Raw genomic sequence first — 18944 nt, forward strand, 5'->3', positions numbered from 1 at the left:
TAATTGGACTGTATGGAATTGAAAACAGACAAAGCAGGAGGATTTAGATTTGTTGATTTGACGGCGGGAGGGAGGGCGGTGAGCATAAAGGTGGGGGAGTCACAGTTACATCCAGGTGAAAGGGAAAAAAAAAAGAAAAAAAGCGAGAGAAGCTCATTTGCAGAAATCCTCAATAACATCCCCAACAGATGGTTCGACAGAGCAGCCGTACTATATCTCTGCCTACTAATTACAAGTTGTGCCCGACTTCACACATTTTATTTTCTCTTCCAATGCCAGCATTATTGAAAAGATAAATAGGCTTTAAATGAAGCAATACGTCTTCATTCTTCTCTGCGACGTTTATTTATTTATAAATTTAACATTTTCAAATTTGTTATTTACTATTTCATCGCCAGCACGATGCAATATGTTGGCTTTTTATGGGCTGGCAATATAAGTTTGAAAACAAGAGATGAGGTAAGAAGAGATAAGGAAGGAAAATTGCTTCTGCTGTTCATAAATTTCACCGTTTTTATTGTGCTTTTGCATGTGGTAAATGTTGAAGGAGAATGCAGGTAGAGAGCCTAACATTGATTTTCCTAACAAGACAGCAAAGCAGACTGTGGCAGATGGAGCCACTGTTGAGTCCCCATTTCCATCGGCTGTACGCGGGCCTAACAACCCAGATTCATCCTCACTAGACTGCTGCCGTTCTCTTCGGTTCACAGGAATCCGACAACGCTGTACTGTTTGGGTCAATCATATCGGGATAATTTGTCTTTATGAAGTCTCGGAATATAGTCATTTATTTCTCGTCTCGAGTCTCTACGAGATCAAACTTTGCTCGCAAGGTCAGGATAACAACAATATGCCAAATTTGGCCTCGGTTGAATTTTATTTTTTTTCTTGTTTCAGACACTATGATTAAAGTATCACTTCTTTATGTTCGACACCGTTTCACGCCCACTCTGCTACTTTTAATTATAATGAGACACAAACAGTGAAACAGAAGTTAAGAGGATTTTTGCGAGGAAGTTTCTTTTTCTCTTTTGGTGATACTGCTCTCAGGAGAACAAACCTCTACTATTCGCATATTTCAGGTAAAAATGATCTCCTGAGCAAAATGGCTATTAAGAGCTGATCGATGCACATTGGTTTTGATTGCTTTGAAAATCAATGAATCGTGAATTAATCCGTCGAGAGAGCAGCTTTTTACTGGCGAAGCCGCGTGAGCTTGTCTTGCATCTGATAGCTTATTTAGAAAGTTCATGTTTCACTCTGGATTTCATTTCCATCTTGGTTTCAGTCTTAAAAAAACAAACAAACAAAAAAAAAAAATCAAACATATATTACTTGAATTGATTTGTATTTAGATGGAGGAAGCTGGTTTTCTCTCTGAATTAAATGGCCATAAATTGGCTGAAAGTCTTTTCTATTCGCTATTATATGCGATACTGTAATGACCGAAACATCGGTGAATGGTTGTTGGGTTACACATTGTTAATCGATGCACATTTCCAGCCACTAGCTATCACGTTCACATTAACGTAAATATTTTGAGACATACCTGTCTCCCTTTCATGACATATCCTCTGCAACAATTTTAAATTTCTCGCATCAGTGTCAATTTCAGCTTTTCACGAGTGAGTTCAATTCTGATACGGCCTCTGTCGTGTGAGGCGACCACTCGGAAGAGATAGGCAAGGCAAGAGGTATACACAGAACATCAAAACATTATGAGAGCCACTTCCGATCCCTCTTCTCATCATAGTACGTATGTAGTTCTTTTGGAAAGAAAAAAAGAAAATGGAAATACCACATGCCAAGTACCAGATGGAGTGGGTCTGTATGATTTTCCTGACTGAAACTGGGCTCAACAGGTTGTTTTTTTTTTTTTTTTTTCCGAGGCACTCCTGTCACACTTGAACATTTTTATTCCATAAGGGTTAACAGTAGGGTCTCCGGCAATATCAACAGGCGCCGATGTAATAATGTCCAATGCATTAGCATAGACTCTGTGTACCTGATGCAGGCCTGCAGACTTTGCCATTATCCCATACACTCACTGTATTATGGATATTGTTAGGTTGATTTGAGAAGCTGCAGGTGGGATGGTGTTCTCATATCAATGAGCTGTTGAAGTACAGTATGTGGTCATCCACACCAGGAATGAAAAATAAATATTTCCTGTTTTTTGTACACATAACTCAAACACCCCTGTAACCTACTTTTGCGTCTTCACCCAACGACGGAGAACCACCGCTTCGGGTGATCTCTTTTTGCCCCAGATTATTCTCCACAATCAGTGCAGCCTTACTGACAAACAAAGAGCCTTTTTTTTATTTTTTTTACCATGGGCTGTGCTTCCTTTTAAACAATTAAGAGTTAGAGCAACAACAACATCATTAAGGTCAAACACACATAAAACAGCAGATAGAAGCTGGAGTTAAACAGGAACTTAAGAAACAAGTGAGATCAATGACTAGAGTCCATTTCATCATCTCCATGGCCTTTACCAGTGCCCTTACATCTTCTTCACAGCTTGACATCAGTGACCTCTCTGCTGCCTTTTGAAGAGCTTAGTACTCTCTTCTTCCCAAAGCCCACAAACCCAACATTACAATGGACGATAAAAGCGGCAAAAGGGATGCAAAACCTGGCAGAGCACCAGAACCTGATAGAATCCTGGCCAGGGTAGCAAAGATACCACAGAATCCACAGCTGGAATCATAGACTGGCCCCAGTTCTGAGTCTTCTTCTATTATAGCATTTTCTAAGAAACCATGCCCTTCTAAACCAAATCATTTCCAGTCAGTCACCGATCATGTGCCATGACGGTGCGATTCCACCGGCTACCGCACTTCAAATGCACCTACAGTATACCAGTTTGCATACAGGGTCAACTGGGAAATGAGAAGGTAATGGAATCCCTCCACCACTCAGTCATCATAACGTTGTTTTTTTTTTTCGACTCAGAATCGACTCTGTCTCAAAAGAATCGTAACCTGACCGCTTCCTTGAGGCCGACCCCCAAGCGTCGTTATTGAAGAGTCCACAAAGAGCAGGTCCGGAAATCTAGGAAATCCTCGTTCCCAACCACAGCTTCTGAGCAAAGTGGATTTTCCATCACTGGCGAGCTCATTTTTTATGTGATAATAGTTATTTCGCCACAGCCTATTAACTAAAGAAAAAGTAATTTGTTATTATCACTCCACGGAGATTGGGCTAAGGCCCATCGCTGCTTTCATGCCAGAATATTAAAACGTGCCGAATACTTCAAATACCTTAAACTCACTCTCGATAATTAGCCCAGCTTTGATCAAAACATCACTGATATCCATCAAGGATCCCAGCAAAGACTCAATGTCACCTACAAAGTCAGAACACTTTCCATCGCCTGCTCCAGCTCCTGTTGTTCTTCACCCCATTCTGTTGCAGCGAACTCACTTTTAACAAAAACACACTCACCTTGCCTTCAAAACCACCCACCGCCCCAGCTTTAACCTTTTGGACATGAATGATATACTGAGTACACCCCTTCCACTCCCACTGTTAATGACACCGACAATGCCCTCATTTTACATTTCACACATGTGCTGTCGGGTCGCAGATGTTTCCCTGCAATGAAGACAAACTTGGTGTGGTAGAAGCTTTGTGCTTTCTGCTACGGCCTTTTTTTTTTTTTTTTTTTTTTTTGAATCAGTTTGAATATATGTGAATTTCACATACATCCATTATTTACCTGATTTGTATTCACGCTACACAAACTGAGAAATAAATAACTTTTTACTCAGTTACTAACAACTACATATGTCATTACATATTTTTATCCGAAAAGGACTATCGCTTGCAACAGAATTCTTGGTACAACAACTGCTATCGGGAATAAGAGAACGGAGTAGTGCGTGATCCTTGCAGTGCCTATTGCTAGTCTCTAAGTAAGTGAAACACAAAACTTTAACAACTGTTATTTTTAGATGTAGCACTGCTAAGGGTCTGGATCAGTGGCAGACAATAATTGACTCATAATCATAAACAATATCACCAAGACCAAATTAATGCTCCATTAAGGTAACACCAAAAATCATTCCTCCTAATGGTGTTTGATATGGAAGACAACAAATTTGTATAAGTGCCTGTATAGCTAAATGTGGTCTACTGAGGTTGGATGATGGGGAAGGGAGTTTGGGTGTTTCTTTTCTTTTCCTTCTTTTTAACAAGTTTCTTGATACACATGTTTATTAAATCCAACATTTTAACATTGCCGTCAACCGAGCACACCGCTTGCAGCGGATCTTCAAACTCAAGTATCTGGGAACCTTATTTATATGCATCAAACACATCAATAACTTGGAAGTGTTTGTCCGTGTCAGGCGTAGCTACCATGTCCTTGCTGGGAAATGTTTGTTGAAATATAATACCAGTGCTCAGAGTTTAGCCACTCTCTGAAGATGGAGCATTGACATTTATTCATTTCAATGCTATCTTTTTTTCCATCTATCTATAATTGCAAACCACTGACAAGTCATATTTTGAGTCCCTAATAATCCTAACTTCTGTTGCTGGAACCGTGAGAGCGCATAAAGATTAGATCTCACCTGGTATCCTTGACACCTACCCCAACGGCCAATTCCGAAGGTCTTAACCTAAAAACTGCTGTACTCAATTTTGTTTTATGGCTCATCTCACTTAGTATAAAACAAGCAAGCCAAAAAAAAAAAAAAAAAAAAAGGATCAGATAATGACAAAGAAGGTCATCGACGACCTCCTTATCGCTGTCCCAAGCAAATTCTGTCAAGGAGCCCTTTGATTGTTCATTTCTATCGTCAGTGACAGCAGACTTTTAGGAAGGTATCTACACATTACGTAGAAATGTGTTGACATCTGTCATCCTAATGATTGATTGCCTGAAGCAGATATGTTTTTAGCTGGAATTTTGGTTTTTGTTTTACAAGATGCAGTGTGTGGGTGGATGGACAGGAGAGTGTCTATAAATAGTGAAGCTGGTGATCGTGAGGGAGCGATGGAGGGAGGTATGTATGGCAGCCAGATGGTGCCTTGTGGGGAATGTCTCCCAGTGATTTTGTTTGCAAATAGGTCTCTGTAAAGGCGCTGGCTTTTCTCCTCCGAATTGCCGGCTGTTATAGTCAGAGCTTGAGGAAGTGCCATATCTGATAAAGGTGTTGCAAACTCAAAAATGTCCTACCGCCTGCCTGAGAGAGAGTGAAAGTGACGCACTGTGACAGGTCTTGTCACTCAGCGAGGCGACTGTCCTACAGAGTGTCACAGATAGAAATGGCAGAACCCTGGAAGCAAAGACAAATTGTTTGGAGAAAGAGAGAAGTAGGAGAACAACTCATGTCAATATCAGTGGCCTACTTCACATTATGCAACCTTATTGCTGACTAAATGCATATACTCGCACTGACTGCAAAAGGCCATCACGTAACAACGAGTGTATCATTTCAAGGTTGTTTCAGGTGAGCAGGGAGGAATTACACTGAAAAACGTGTCCACTAAAATATGTGCCTCATCTTATCAGTTAGTAATGCGGCACATCACGGCCCACTGGCACGGCCCACTGGCAATAATGCAAAAACATGTGATAGCCACTGCAGAGAATACTCTGAAATGTTGAGGTTAAAAAGGTAGGGGTGGGGGTGGGGGGGGCGTCCGGCACGGAGCAGGTTAAAATATATTTCGTTGTAGTTTTTGTATGGTTTTGTTTTCCTGAGCCACAATCTCTTCAATTCAGCACGGTAGATCAGGACATGTTTGGTAGGTAATGATAAATGGGTTCACACAATAAAATAAAATGGGAGCACACTCCCATTAAGATAAGCACTGCAGCCCAAGGAAACCCAGAAATGCCAGTGGCATATTGATTGCATTCCCTATATTAATAGTAAGGTTAGCTTCTGCTCTCTCTGCCTGGGCTTTTCTTCAAAAGCTATGCTCCAACAAGAATAAGCAACAAAAAAATAAAAATAAAAATAACTTAAAAAAAATAATAATAATAAAAAGGATTGAAGCTTGGAAAAGAGAATTTTGGAATACATTTTTGTGTCATGTTTATGTATTTATTTTTTTATTGGCATTATTAGTAGTGTTTGTGTTGTTATTTACATATGCATATACCCAAAGCCATATGGCTAATAGTTTTAGTGAAAAATTAGCTGGACAAATTATAAAGAGGCTGATGGATATTTCCGAGGACAAGCACTTTTCCTTTTCATCTGGAGAGTAGAATTTTGCAGGCTGGTGTAGAGGTATAATTACAGACCGTGTTTGGCAGATGCCTGATCAGAAAATATTGGGCCTAAAACATAGACACATTTTTTGGCTGTATATCATAGTGGTACTCTCCCTAAAGCAGTTCAATCAAGTTTTGGACATGAAAGTTGCAATTCAAGGACTTGGTTTCATTTAATCATTGGAGTGATATGCATTCAAGATCATTCCTGCAAGATTAAGAAAAACACATTAAACAAATATCTCAAGCCTATATCTTGCATGTATATGAATTATAAAGACAACAAAAGCAAATGAATTAACAGGATAGCTTTTTATTGTGCTTTGATAGATCTAAACCAGTAAAGTAAATAATAAATTAATAAGTTAATAAATAATTTAATAAGTCAGACTCAATTACATAACCAAAGAACAGGGACATTTTTTTTTTCTTTTTCAAGAGCAGAGTAAAACCATCATTAGTAATGAGCTATTTGCGACACTTACTTTTGTGTGGTTTTCATTGGTTCTTTTATTTTACTTTTACGCCCATTATTACTGTCTTTATTTTACTATTTATTTTACTTTTCTCTCTTCTTTTTTGAATCAATGATTTTAATGATTTTATCATGTATCATAGTAGCATATTTAAGTAGAGACAGTGGAAAAAAAAAACAATGATCATTATCAAAATAGAGGAAAAAAAAAACAAAAAAATCCCAATGGTAATATTCCAATGCAAAGGGAAATAATTGTATTTTCACTTTTGTGAAGTGTCACTGACTGTGAGTGTTATATGATAATTTAACAGTACATCAATAAGTTGCAAATCAACTGTGAACTTGTAAACAGACTTTATCTGAGCGACCAGATGGAACAAAGCTGACAAGAAGATCCTCAGATGTTCCTTTTGTCTGTCTGTCTGTTGTTTGTTGCCTGGTAGGCGGCCGTCTTTCACCAATCCGTCCGTGATCCTTCTTGTTTCAATAAATCAAATCCATACACAATCATTTCAAAAGACCGCTTTTGAAGGTTTTTTTTATTTATTTATTTATTTTTTTTATATGTATGCTTATTGATATTATGTAAATGGTTTTAGCATTTGGATTACGATGACATACCTGTAAATTGTACCCTGTCTTTAAGACGGTAGACCCTCTGATTATCCGATCAATAAGATAAGATCAGATAAGAACAACTTTATTTATCTCGAAGGAAATTGTTGGGCCAGAGTTTCAAGCAAAAACATAACAATAATAGATAATAGTAGGAAGGAGGGAGAATAAGAAATACAATAAAAAATATACGTTTTCAAGGTTAATGGTCAATGGTCACCTTAAACTAGCAGTGTAAGGTGTCAGGATGAAGAATTTACGACTGTAGTTGGTTGAGTCGTGTGTCATATGTAGCTCAGCGGTAGACCGCATGCGTTGGATGTATGAGGTCCTGGGTTCGATCCCCAGCATCTCCACTGTAAGCTGTTTTGGATAAATGACTGTATGACAAATGACTGTAATGTAATAAGCCGCCTCCTGTCATGGAATATTCTCCCCCTCTTCCGCCATTACGGGTCAACTATACTTTCCCTTAAACCTGACTTCACCTTTAACATACACAAATTTCCTGCACTCTTACAAGTTGCAATCATTTCACACCTTCACAAGGAAAACTATAGTAAACTCACAAACTGGATTGGAACGGTCCACTTGCGTGTACGTTTTTTTCCCCCTTCATGCGTGACCCATCAATATTCAAGTATAAGCTCCTCCGCCATAGACAAGTAGACCAACCTTGGCACTGTCGTCCCCGGTTATTACCGGCCTCAACACAGATAGAACCGTTGAAGGAGAACTGCAATAAGCGATCCGTATGCATCACTTGTGCGAACGCTTGCTGAATATGCTACTCCAATGACGCTGGTAGTTTCCCTCGTGTTTTCTCCCTGATGCATAATCTGTACTTTTCTGCACAAAACAGCGTGAACCTTCTAAATTTGACACGTAGAGATATCAATGCAAAAGCCCACCTCTTCTAAAGCCCCAAAGGGATAAATGGGGCCCATTATACGATGAAGTTCGTAATGATGCTTTTGATTAGTGAGTCGTCGGGAGGTATTGGCCTTATACTCATCACGGCGTTGTTTAGAAATTTTTAGCCCGCCATAAAGATGAGTGTTTTTTTTTTTTTTTTCCTGAAATGATGAAAAAGCAGGAGACATGTGCCTAATGAAGTCTCGGGCTTATAGCCCCACTCATGACAGGATAATTACAGCAAATGCTTTCAGCCAACACTTCAAAAGACACTTCATCCCTGTGCCAACACCATGCAAGACATCACACCAATCAAGATGGCCTGACCTAAATTAGGTCCCCTTGACTTGTTTGTAACGTTTCCCACCCACAGAATCCGTCGATTCAACTGTTTGTACACAAACGCACTCGAACTGATTGACAACAAAAGACGCAAAAGGATAGAAATGGTGTAAAACGCTTTTTTGGGAAGATATGGGGAGGACTCGGGATGCGTCGAAATGCAAATCCGTGGCCCCATATGCAATTTCATTTTCGGACAACCCGGCCAACAGCGCAACGAAGATGATACAGTGTCTAATGTGTTGTTATTTTTCATAGTTTTCCATCTGCAGATGCTGAAGTTGTTGAAATATTCTTTTTGAATTTGTTCTCTTGAAGGAAGTTTGGGAGGAGACTTCCAGATAAGCGAGATCAACATTTTTTTTCGGGGGTTTGCAACTCATTCTCTGTGCATCTTCCGAGGGTGACATGAGAAGTGGGGCGCAGAATGAAAATGAACTGGAAAACCGCAGGAACCAACTAAATTAAAACTTTTTTTTTTTTTTTTTTTCATATTTTTTATTTTGCCAGCCAGCATGTGGGGCCATTTTGATAATTGCCGAGACTTTCTAACCGGCGTTAACCGCTTCCAGCGCTGGCAAACCTACGAGGAGGCGAGCTGGAAATCTATTGTGACATGTCAAGGAAGAAATAACACCAGGATGTGTTTGAACGGCTCCAGTGAACACATTTCAGATTTCTCTGTGAACAAAGCAAACGCATGCTAGATACTACATAATTAACAAACAACTACGGCAGACTTCTCCGAGTCTTCTTGGGAAATGTCTCCTGGAAGAACACGGGGCACAGGAACAGATGGAGAGAGGACTCTTGAACACAGCGTAATGAAGCGATCCACAGAAACCGAAGTCGGAGAGTGTGCCTTTCAAACAAATCCGGTGAGGATGTTGCGTCTCATTTCTCCAGTTAGCTCACACCTGATGTATTTCTTTTCTTACATGTGTTCTGACCGAGATCGCGGTCGATTCTACATTTTAGAGTCGTTTTTATCGGCTGAATATATTTGGCTAAACTTTGAAACTTTGTTTTTTTCCCCCCATTCCACTCAGATCACCTATATTACATTAAAAACCAAAAGATCCCTCTTGCATCATTGAAATGTACCACATTTGAATGGGGAAACAAGCATCCATAAATGCTTATCAATACAGCTTTCTTGTAAAACATAGGTAAAAAATCAAAGGTGGTTAACATATGCGATGCATCACTTACTTAGAATCCATCTGTTCACACACACATCACTTTTGCTGATCTTGAATTTGCACATTTTCCCATCCGTGCAATTCTGTGGGAAAACAACAGCGGACGCCGAGGCAAAAAAATAATTCTAAAGCTACGTTGCGGCACATTTTCAAATAGCCTCACAGAGGACAGTTGTTCACATGGGAGAAAAGAAACGCGTGTTCTCTCTTATTATAAATAAATCATGACACCAGGTGGAGCCGAGTTTCGCCGAGAAGGACTCTTGTAATGATAGTGGACTGCAGCGAATCTATTTCTCAAATCACCACTCTAGCCTAAGAGAGGCTCGTCCGAGTGTTTTTACATATCCAACCATCACCGTATATATCCGCGTCTGTGTTTTCCGTCACCGGACCTTTTTTTTTTTTTTTCGTCTCGGACGAGGCTTTAAGTGCCCTCTTTCACTCTGACCCTCAATTACCCGGCCCAATCATCTCAGACAGGTGTTGAGGTACAGTAATAAACCCTTGGCTGATGCCGCCAAAGCAGCCTCTCTTTTAAAGCACTTCTGAGGGCTGTGAAATGACCAAACTGCGTGATGATCAGGTGCTGCAACTGGTCTAGCGGGAGTTTGTTTTTGTGAGGCGGAAATAGAGAAAATAAATTGCGCTTATTGCTCTTTAATGCAATGCAAATCAGCACTGAAAGCACCTCATGTATTTTTACAACTAGTCATGTTGTTTTTATGTTCAAAAACAAAGATAACAAAGGTGTAGCCATGCAAGGTCCGCGGCGCTTGAAATACCCGCCATTTTACAATACTAAGAAAATTCTAGCTTATTGAACTACCTTCTAAAAATGTGTACATTACTTCTATAACTGTGTTGCAAACAGAGTCTTCTCATTCCCCGGGATGTGCCATCGCAGCATCATAAACTTTGTGGAGTGATAACAACATAAAATTCTGGGGGATATAAACATCATAACTCCGGAGGTTTATCACAGCCTCAAGCTGCATATCCACATATTAAAATTGGAGAGGAAACTACCACAAGTCTATTTGGGCATATATTATTTAACCAGTAGGCCTTCACGATACGTACACTTAATTCAGCCGGGGAAGGCGGCATCACTTTTTGGCTGCGAATACTCGTGTTTTTTGGAGGCATCCCAGAAGCGCCTCTTCTCTCTGCGCAGACAAAAATACTCGACTAATCTATTTTTGAAAGACGCCGTATCAAGATGCGCGGAGCAGATTTAGTCAACATGGAAGTCAGAAGTAGCGGCGGGCTCAGAGCGTCCGGCCAATTTTGGAAATGAGACACTTTGTGTTGCTATTTTTTTTTTTCCCTCTCTGCAGCCGCTATTGTTAATGATGTTGTATTTTAACAACCGAACCGCCGCCACTAATCTTTCAGCCATGTTGTTCAAAAAAAAAAAAAGAAATAAAAGTGCTTTAGCAGGTAATTGCCGAAAGAGGGAAAAAAAAAAAACATCACGCTAATTCTTCTATTCAGGAAACATTTGTTAACTTTTCTACTTTTAAATAAGCTATTATTCCGCAGCTGCACAATGTGACCCATTATAGGATGATCTGAGAAAGGGATTTGTTATCTCCTCCGCTGATCTGCTTCTGATCCGATTCTCTGTGTCTTGTGTGATTGACACTCGCTGGAAGTCTGCCAGAAGGCTGATTATGCCGTACAGAACTGACAGGAAGTAAATAAACTGCAGTGGCTACAGGTCGTGGGCAGACCTTGGGTTGCCGGCTGGGATTTTGAAGAGAGATGACCACTCCGGCAACTCGGAGGATCCAAAGCGAAGCTTTCAGCAGCCGAAGCGTACCCTTGACAATAGCGTCCTGCTTTGACTGTCTCTCTTAGCTTCCAACGAGTTAAGACGAGACAAGATGTGCATTTGAAAGTTACGTAAGGAGGCGCGTGAAGCGAGAGAGAAGAGGTGGGTTCAGGCTCTGTGGCTGTTGTGTCCCAGCTGCTGTCTGGCTCTGTATGACATCCACGCTGCCTGCGATACGACACCACCTCACTGCTTCGGGCTGCGTTTGATTTGCTCTATGCAATCCATGCGTGCAGACGGATAAGGGATTCTTTCCAAAGCAAAACTTTGGGACGTAATCACCATTTGAAATATACACGGCTCAAAAAAATAAAGGAAACACTTAAAAAACACATCCTTGATCTAAATGAATGAAATATTCTTATGAAATACTTTGCTCTTTACACAGTTTAATGTGCTGACAACAAAATCACACAAAAATGATCAATGGAAATTAAATGTATTAACCCATGGAGGTCTGGATTAGGAATCACACTCAAAATTAAAGTGTAAAAACACACTCCAGGCTGATCCAACTTTGATGTAATGTCCTTAAAACAAGTCAAAATGAATCTGTGTTGCTTCCTGAGTGGACACAATGATTTCACAGAAGTGTGATTGACCTGGAGTTACATTGTGTTGTTCAAGTGTTCCCTTTATTTTTTTGAGCAGTATATATTTCAACCTTGCGCTTTTTTTCATCAGGGCAAATTCACAACAATTTACAGAGCACATATGTGCGCTGCAGCAGACATGGGAGAAAAAAAAAAAAAAAAGCAATTTAATTTCAACCAGACCTTAATGACTTGTTCCTAATGTGTTCATTTGTTCTAAAGCAATCTCCTTGTATTCTCTGCCTGGAAGAAAAAGCAGAGTGGCTCACATTGGTGCTACATGAAGCATGTGCTGCATTTGTGACCTGTCAAGATTCAGACGGCCCGACAAGCTGAGACACTTATCCGCTAAACTTGCCTGTTTGGGCTTTGCATTAACGTGAGAGATCGCAGCCCGTTGTAATGTCGGGTAAAGGCCCCCCACCTTTAGGACCGGGTGTGTAGTTTATCTTCAGGAAAGGGCGGCTTGGGCTCTATTTATTTGTGCCTGAGTGGATTGCCTGCATATGAGACCGTGAGTTTTTTAATGATTGATGTAAACTGATAGATGCTCTGTAGCCCCGAGCAGTAGTGGGAGGCTGCAGCTCTTTCTTTTTTTTTCCACTTCACAATTTTAGTATTAGTTTCTTGTACTCATACAAACCCAATCTAACATAAATGGCAGTGTGGTGAGGCTGATTATGTGATTTAATACAACATAATTAGTCCTCATTCACCAATAGTTTCCCGTATTGTTGTTGAAAATGTACCAGAAAGTACATCTAATTCATTTATCTGATATTCTTTTGTTCAACACATGCTTAACGGCCCATGTATCCTTTCTCGATGGCTTTCACTCCTGTTGCGATGTGAAATTTCTAATCAGCATTGCAAAATGGCTTATCAAATGAGTCTAAAAAAAAACTTCATTTGGCAGCAACACATGAAATAAACAATTGACTTGAACAGAATTAGAAAAAAGCATATGTCCAAATGATCTTGAAAAGGTGGCAGAGAGATGAAACACAGACTCCTGTGACGAGATCTGCAGCAGTTATTAATATTTTGCTGCAAGACAGTGATATTCATGGCAACCAAAGTGAATGTTAAAATAACAAAAGTTGCTGTAGATGATAAAGTTTGAATTCAAATTTGAAGGAATTAAAGTTATCGCTGAACACGAGTGAGATTTTTTGGTTAAAACCTCCCCAACATTGTGTTGCGCCAAGCAAAAAAAAAACAAGGGTCACAGATCGACCCTTGCATCAGTAGCAAATGCAGAAGGGAGACGCTGACCACTGGAGGGGAAAGGCTTGCCCAGAGTTATCTGACCTGGATCAGTGCATCAGGACCGTTATTGGAAAGACAGCACTCTCTGTGTGTCATCAGTCTGTGCACGGACCCGGGCCCCATGTCAGCACAATTAATGTCAGCAGGAGAAGCAGAATCTGGTTAATTTAAAAAAAAAAAAAAAAAAAAAAAAAAAAAAAAAGCCCTTGCAGGTGACTGACTTTCAAAATGATGAGAAATTCTAAAAAAAAAAAAGAATAAATGTGGATTCAAGGCAGTAATGTTAGGCGTTCAAAATATTTTTTTTGTCAAGCGGGCAAAATCAAAATATGGGCATCGTTTTTAATGCAACGTCTAAATCGCTATATGAATGTTTCCCGTGGGAGTTGCTGAATTTTGTAGTTTTTCTCCTGCGGATTAAGGGCGCACTTTCATGTCACCGCTTTGTGTTTGCGAAGCACTGGGAGTGATCAGTCTGCATGTCCGACACTTTCAGTTGCAGTCAGCAAGTAGAGACCATCTAAGTTACCGTTAAAAAGCCCTCGCCACAACGGAAAATTCAGCGGATCTATATCCGCCTACATTCCAGTTGACGAGATTGAACGTCTTGAGGTTTGAAACGGTCGAAGGATGTCGCAGCGAATTCCCCACAGGCTCGAGTTTACGGTCACCTCGATGAAACCGCAGTAATTTATTCCAAAAAGCAATTCATTTATATCTTATCTTTAATGGGACTGTCCACTGTGGCATTTAAGCTTGAAGTCTCTAAGCTTGAAACCGGATGTTTCTGCAAACATCATGATGTGAATAATATCTCTCCAAGTCACTTTCAGGAATTTTGGACAATTTAATCTCGCTGGATGAGATTTTGGTTTTCTTTTCAAGTTGAATCTAGGTCACTGTTCATTTCAGTTGTTTTTTTTACAGAAGCTGCAGTAGTGAAGCTCCTTTTTTCTTTTTCTTCATTTTCAACTGTTCTTTTAAATACTGCCAGGTAGTGTGAAGCTCTTCCCTGAGTTATATAGAAGTTATTTTGTTGTTTATATATTAGATGACCGCTTTTCTCCCCTGCTACCATAACACCATTTTAGTCTTAAGCCTTTGTTCAACTTAAAATTTGCAGCGTCAGTGTGCCGGTACCTCAGGTCTTCTATGGCGAGATGTTTGCAGCTCCCAGCGAGAAAAGAAAAAAAAAAAAAAAAAATCCAACTACTTTTGCTGCACACCAGTGGTCCCTTTTTTACCTGGACTGGCTATTTCCATTAATGATCCAATTAATGTAATTGACAAATTATTGTGCCAGTGGCAGAAAACAACACAAACACACAACATTCTCTCCTGGTATCATTGCAACCTGGTGAATTTCATTTGACAAATTATATTCAGAATTAGTCTTTTGTTCATTCCTTTGTCAATTTTTGTCTCAAAGTAAACAAAGCCGTTGCCTTTCCTCTGGGCTTGAGAGACACCTTACATTAACAACTCTGCGTGTAAAGTCTGCAAATCACACGGCAAACAAGCCGAGTAATTCAAGGATTAGAGGATTCATACAGTCTGATTCCCGGAGGGTCGTCTGCCAATAGAGCTCAGTCCAGGTACAATGCAACAACTGGCACATCGGCCCCTGAAGCTCTCTGACAGCTGAACCGCTGCCACTGTCACAGTTTGTATAAATTCCTATTCTGCAGGTGGTTTAGACACTCAAATAAGTGAATAAATGTCCAGCCCGCATCCAAAAGTGCAGACAATGGGAGGATCCCGTCACTCTTTAGCGGCATTAGTCTCTGGTTTTATGACCTGTGACGCAAAGTTTAAATTTCAAGAAGGAGCCATGTTATGCTGACAATCTTGAGATCTTTAGAAAAGATTTTACAAGTTCAATGTCAATGTTTCACTTGAGCAGAACCTAAGAGATAAGTGTGCATAACTAAATCAACAGGAAGTCTACGATCCTAACTTATCCTATTAATTCAAAATTGGAATTAGTAATTCACAACTACGTGCAGGACTTTGTGCGGCTGATGCAAGTACACTCATTTGTAGTCAAGAACCCAGAAAGCAACCACTGCAAATAATTGCAGTGGCTCAAGCTCTACTCTTCCCGGGGTAAATATTCAATTGCTGATATTTAGCTGCGATTACACAGCAAGTCGGTGCGTACGGGTTATATTGTTTTGTTTTGTTTTTTTTTTAAAAAAGGACTTAATTGCTTATTTGTTTTTGGGGGACTGTATAATCTAGAGAGCACATGAACAGAGACGATTTTCGTTTTACAGCGGACGGCTGTCGAGAGCGGAACATCCTGATTGGAGGTGTTAAAATGTCAAGTACGGAGGGCTTGAATCGCAATTGTGAGCAAACCACTGTGATTTTGACTGAAGTGCCCATCAAACATTTTCTGTTGTGGCTGATGATGAGAAAGCCGTTTGGATAAAACAGCTAGAGATGCTTTTTACTGATCACGCATTAGGTTTTTACACACCAGGATTGCAAAAATAGTGCGGCCCGGTTGACGTAGCGGTCTAAAAGGATCAATGGCACTGCGCTTATTTGCATCCACCGTCCTCCTGTGTGGGCTCTTCCTGGAAAATTCACCACAGGCCGCATGTAGACAAAGAGAAAGTTTCAGCATAACCGAGACACTCTGTTATTATCTGTTTTCAAACTTTCTGCTCGCTTTCCCTTTTGCTTTTTTTTTTTCCCCCCTCCCCGAATTAATCCTCTTTGGTGAGCTGTGACACATCTACAATCTAAAAACCTAAATTGCAGAGGATATGGAGTTTTGCCTCGATGTAGCATAAAGCTAATTCACGCCACCGATCCACATCACGCTGAGGTGGGCATAAAAGCAATTTCTTTATTTTATTTTATTTATTTTTTTAAAGCCACGAGCAAACAATTAAGGATTTATCAATTAATAGTTGCATAACAGCAAGCCGGAAAGGCACACAAAGATATATCAGCAGCTGTGCGTGCTAAATCTCATCTCTTGTTAATCCTGCCTGGGGTGTCAGAATCTGTGGGATGTAAAGTGTCTCCAAATCGTATGCGATGTAATGTCTGAAATTTGTATGAAAAATGGATCTCATAATTAACTTTTTTTTTTTTTTCCATCTTAACTTCATCCGTGCTCCTTACTAGCAACAGTCTGTTCATTGTACTGTTAAATCGCTCATCGCTTTAGAGCCGCGTCCTCGATAAAGACGACAACGATATCTACGTCGAGACACCTATGTCATGGCCGTTACAAACCACGGCTCGTAATGATGTTATTTCTGAAATCACAGGAAAGTGGCATTATCGGGATCAAATAGCACGCTCGAACAAGAGGAATTTCAATTGAAAGTTAGCTGAAGAAATAAATCAAACACCATAGACTTCAGAGGATCTGTCTAATCAGCTTCTCCAAATCAGCGGGGGAGCGTCCAACTTCATTTAAAGGTTGTCAGCTATGGCTTATTGCCAAAGGACAATAACTTTTTTTTGCCAGCTCAATTTTTTATTGTGCGAAAACAGAGTTCTCTTTAGGGAGCAGTGAAATACATGATATATTTTTGGCTTCATAAAAATGTGGTAAATACAGTGAAAATAAACAACCCTGGCTCGCTTGCCATTGAAGTCCGTTGGGTCAGTCTCTCTGGTTGGTAACTCGCTATTGGTGAAAGGAGACACATTTGTTTTCGTACCGGGAATGTTATAGTTTAGTTGAAGTACTTTCCATCTTTTCAACTTGCAGAATCAAAAACACACATGAATATACGGCAATATAGAAACAAGAAAAGGGTAATCCCAGAAACAACTTTACCTTTCCAATAAGGTTTTGGCTGAAGCGTTAGCTTATGTTGCCATTATTTCTGGCATCCATTTGTGAAATATAGAAAAAAAAAAAAAAGCATATTACCCATATAATAACAGGTTTGCGATCACACCCAGCGGTGTTCACTTTTTAGTTTTATAATTAACAATGTTAATTTCCCATTACTGGATTTTTCCATAGCCTCCTTTAATTGACGTGCGTCTCTGTTTTCGATTTTATTGCACCCCTTTTTGCACGTGAATTACAAGAGGAGATAAACGCACCTAATTTCCCTAATCGTTATTGACAGACAACATAGTGACACTGAGCACATATCTTACTTAATAAAATCTCGAAATAATATCCATCTGGAAACGCAGCGTTTTGGTATCCCGCACCATCTAACAGGCTCTTCTTCCCGATCTTCTCCGTGTCCCCCCGTTGCAGGTGGTGGGTCAGATCGATAAACTCACGTCGGATTTTGACTTCGACCTGGAGCCGGATGATTGGACGGTGGCCACAGCTAGCAGCACGTCGAGCAGCGAGCGGGGGCTGGGGGAAGCCTTCAGACTCGACTTCCTCAATGCCGACGTGCTCTCCGACAGCTGGGAGTTCTGCAGCTACCTGGAGGCCGCCGGCGCATCGGCTCGCGTATCCGGCGAGCAGCAAGGAGACCCGCGACCGGACTTGGGCTGCGGGGTGATACCCACCCAGACACAAACCCCCACGCCGCCCCCCACCACCGCCTCCGTCTACTCCCAGATGAACGGCGGGCTGCCCATTCCCAACGGCCCGCGTATTATCACCCCAGATTCATCCAGCGAGGAAGCGAGCAGCTCCACGCACAGCCACAAGACTTCCCGTACATCAGGCACAAGAGAGAGGGTCCGCTTCAGTGACAAAATTCTCTATCACGCTCTGTGCTGTGACGATGACGAGGAAGAAGAGGAACCGGAGGAGTTACGTGAGGACAAGAGCGGTAGTGATAGCGAGCCGGGTCTCCCGGCCGGCTCGGTCACCCCGAAGCGTTCTTCCTCCGAGCACTCACTCCTCCATAACTGTCTTGACCCTTCCTATGTCTCTTCGCCACTAAAGGGGACAACAGGAGCTCACACACTACCCAGGAAAGGTCTCTTGAACCCCAGCTGCCGCAAAAAACTGTTACGAAATAGCAGCACACAAACTGTCTCTGACAAGAGCACCCAAACTGTACTGCCCTATATTCCAACCAAACAGAAAACAAAGGACCACTGAGGACGCCCGAAGTTTATCATAAATCTCATGAAAAGGACTGTGCATTATTTAATATTAAATACAAAGCTCATAGATTAATACACAAATAAATTAATTACTAAATAAAGAAATGATATATGGGAAACCACTCGACTACCTAAACTCATTCCAAGGCTCAGGGAAAGCAAAATGATTAAAAAAAAAAAAAGGGAAAAAAAAAAAAAAAGAAAAAAGCGAAGCTGATAGCTGAAAAGTTTCCGGCGGACCAAAAGGTTAGTGCCTCTTCTGAAGTAAAAGATGCAATGAACGGATTCCCTATGTGTCGTCATTTGAGACATTTGAGAGTTTAAAAAGCGATCATTTTTGACAAGAGCATTTTAGGCGTGCACGGGGAGGCCCTTTCGCCGCCTCATACATACCTAGGCATAA

General features: G+C 40.7%; 1 protein-coding gene across 2 annotated transcripts in view; it reads left to right on the forward strand.

Annotated features, from left to right (window-relative positions):
- Positions 1–18660, forward strand: part of insyn1 (inhibitory synaptic factor 1) — a 45208-nt gene extending 26548 nt beyond the window's left edge. For both annotated transcript variants that reach the window (XM_086174738.1, XM_086174739.1), the window contains exon 3: positions 17730–18660. In XM_086174738.1, the coding sequence (XP_086030864.1) occupies positions 17730–18536 (807 nt within the window). In that variant the 3' untranslated portion in view covers positions 18537–18660. The remainder of the gene's footprint in view (positions 1–17729) is intronic.
- The last annotated feature ends 284 nt before the right edge of the window (positions 18661–18944 follow it).

This window comes from Fistularia commersonii, chromosome 27 (assembly GCF_037954325.1).
Source record: "Fistularia commersonii isolate RoL2024-O1a breed Wild chromosome 27, RoL_Fcom_v1.0, whole genome shotgun sequence".
In the NCBI taxonomy this organism is placed as follows: Eukaryota; Metazoa; Chordata; class Actinopteri; order Syngnathiformes; family Fistulariidae; genus Fistularia; species Fistularia commersonii.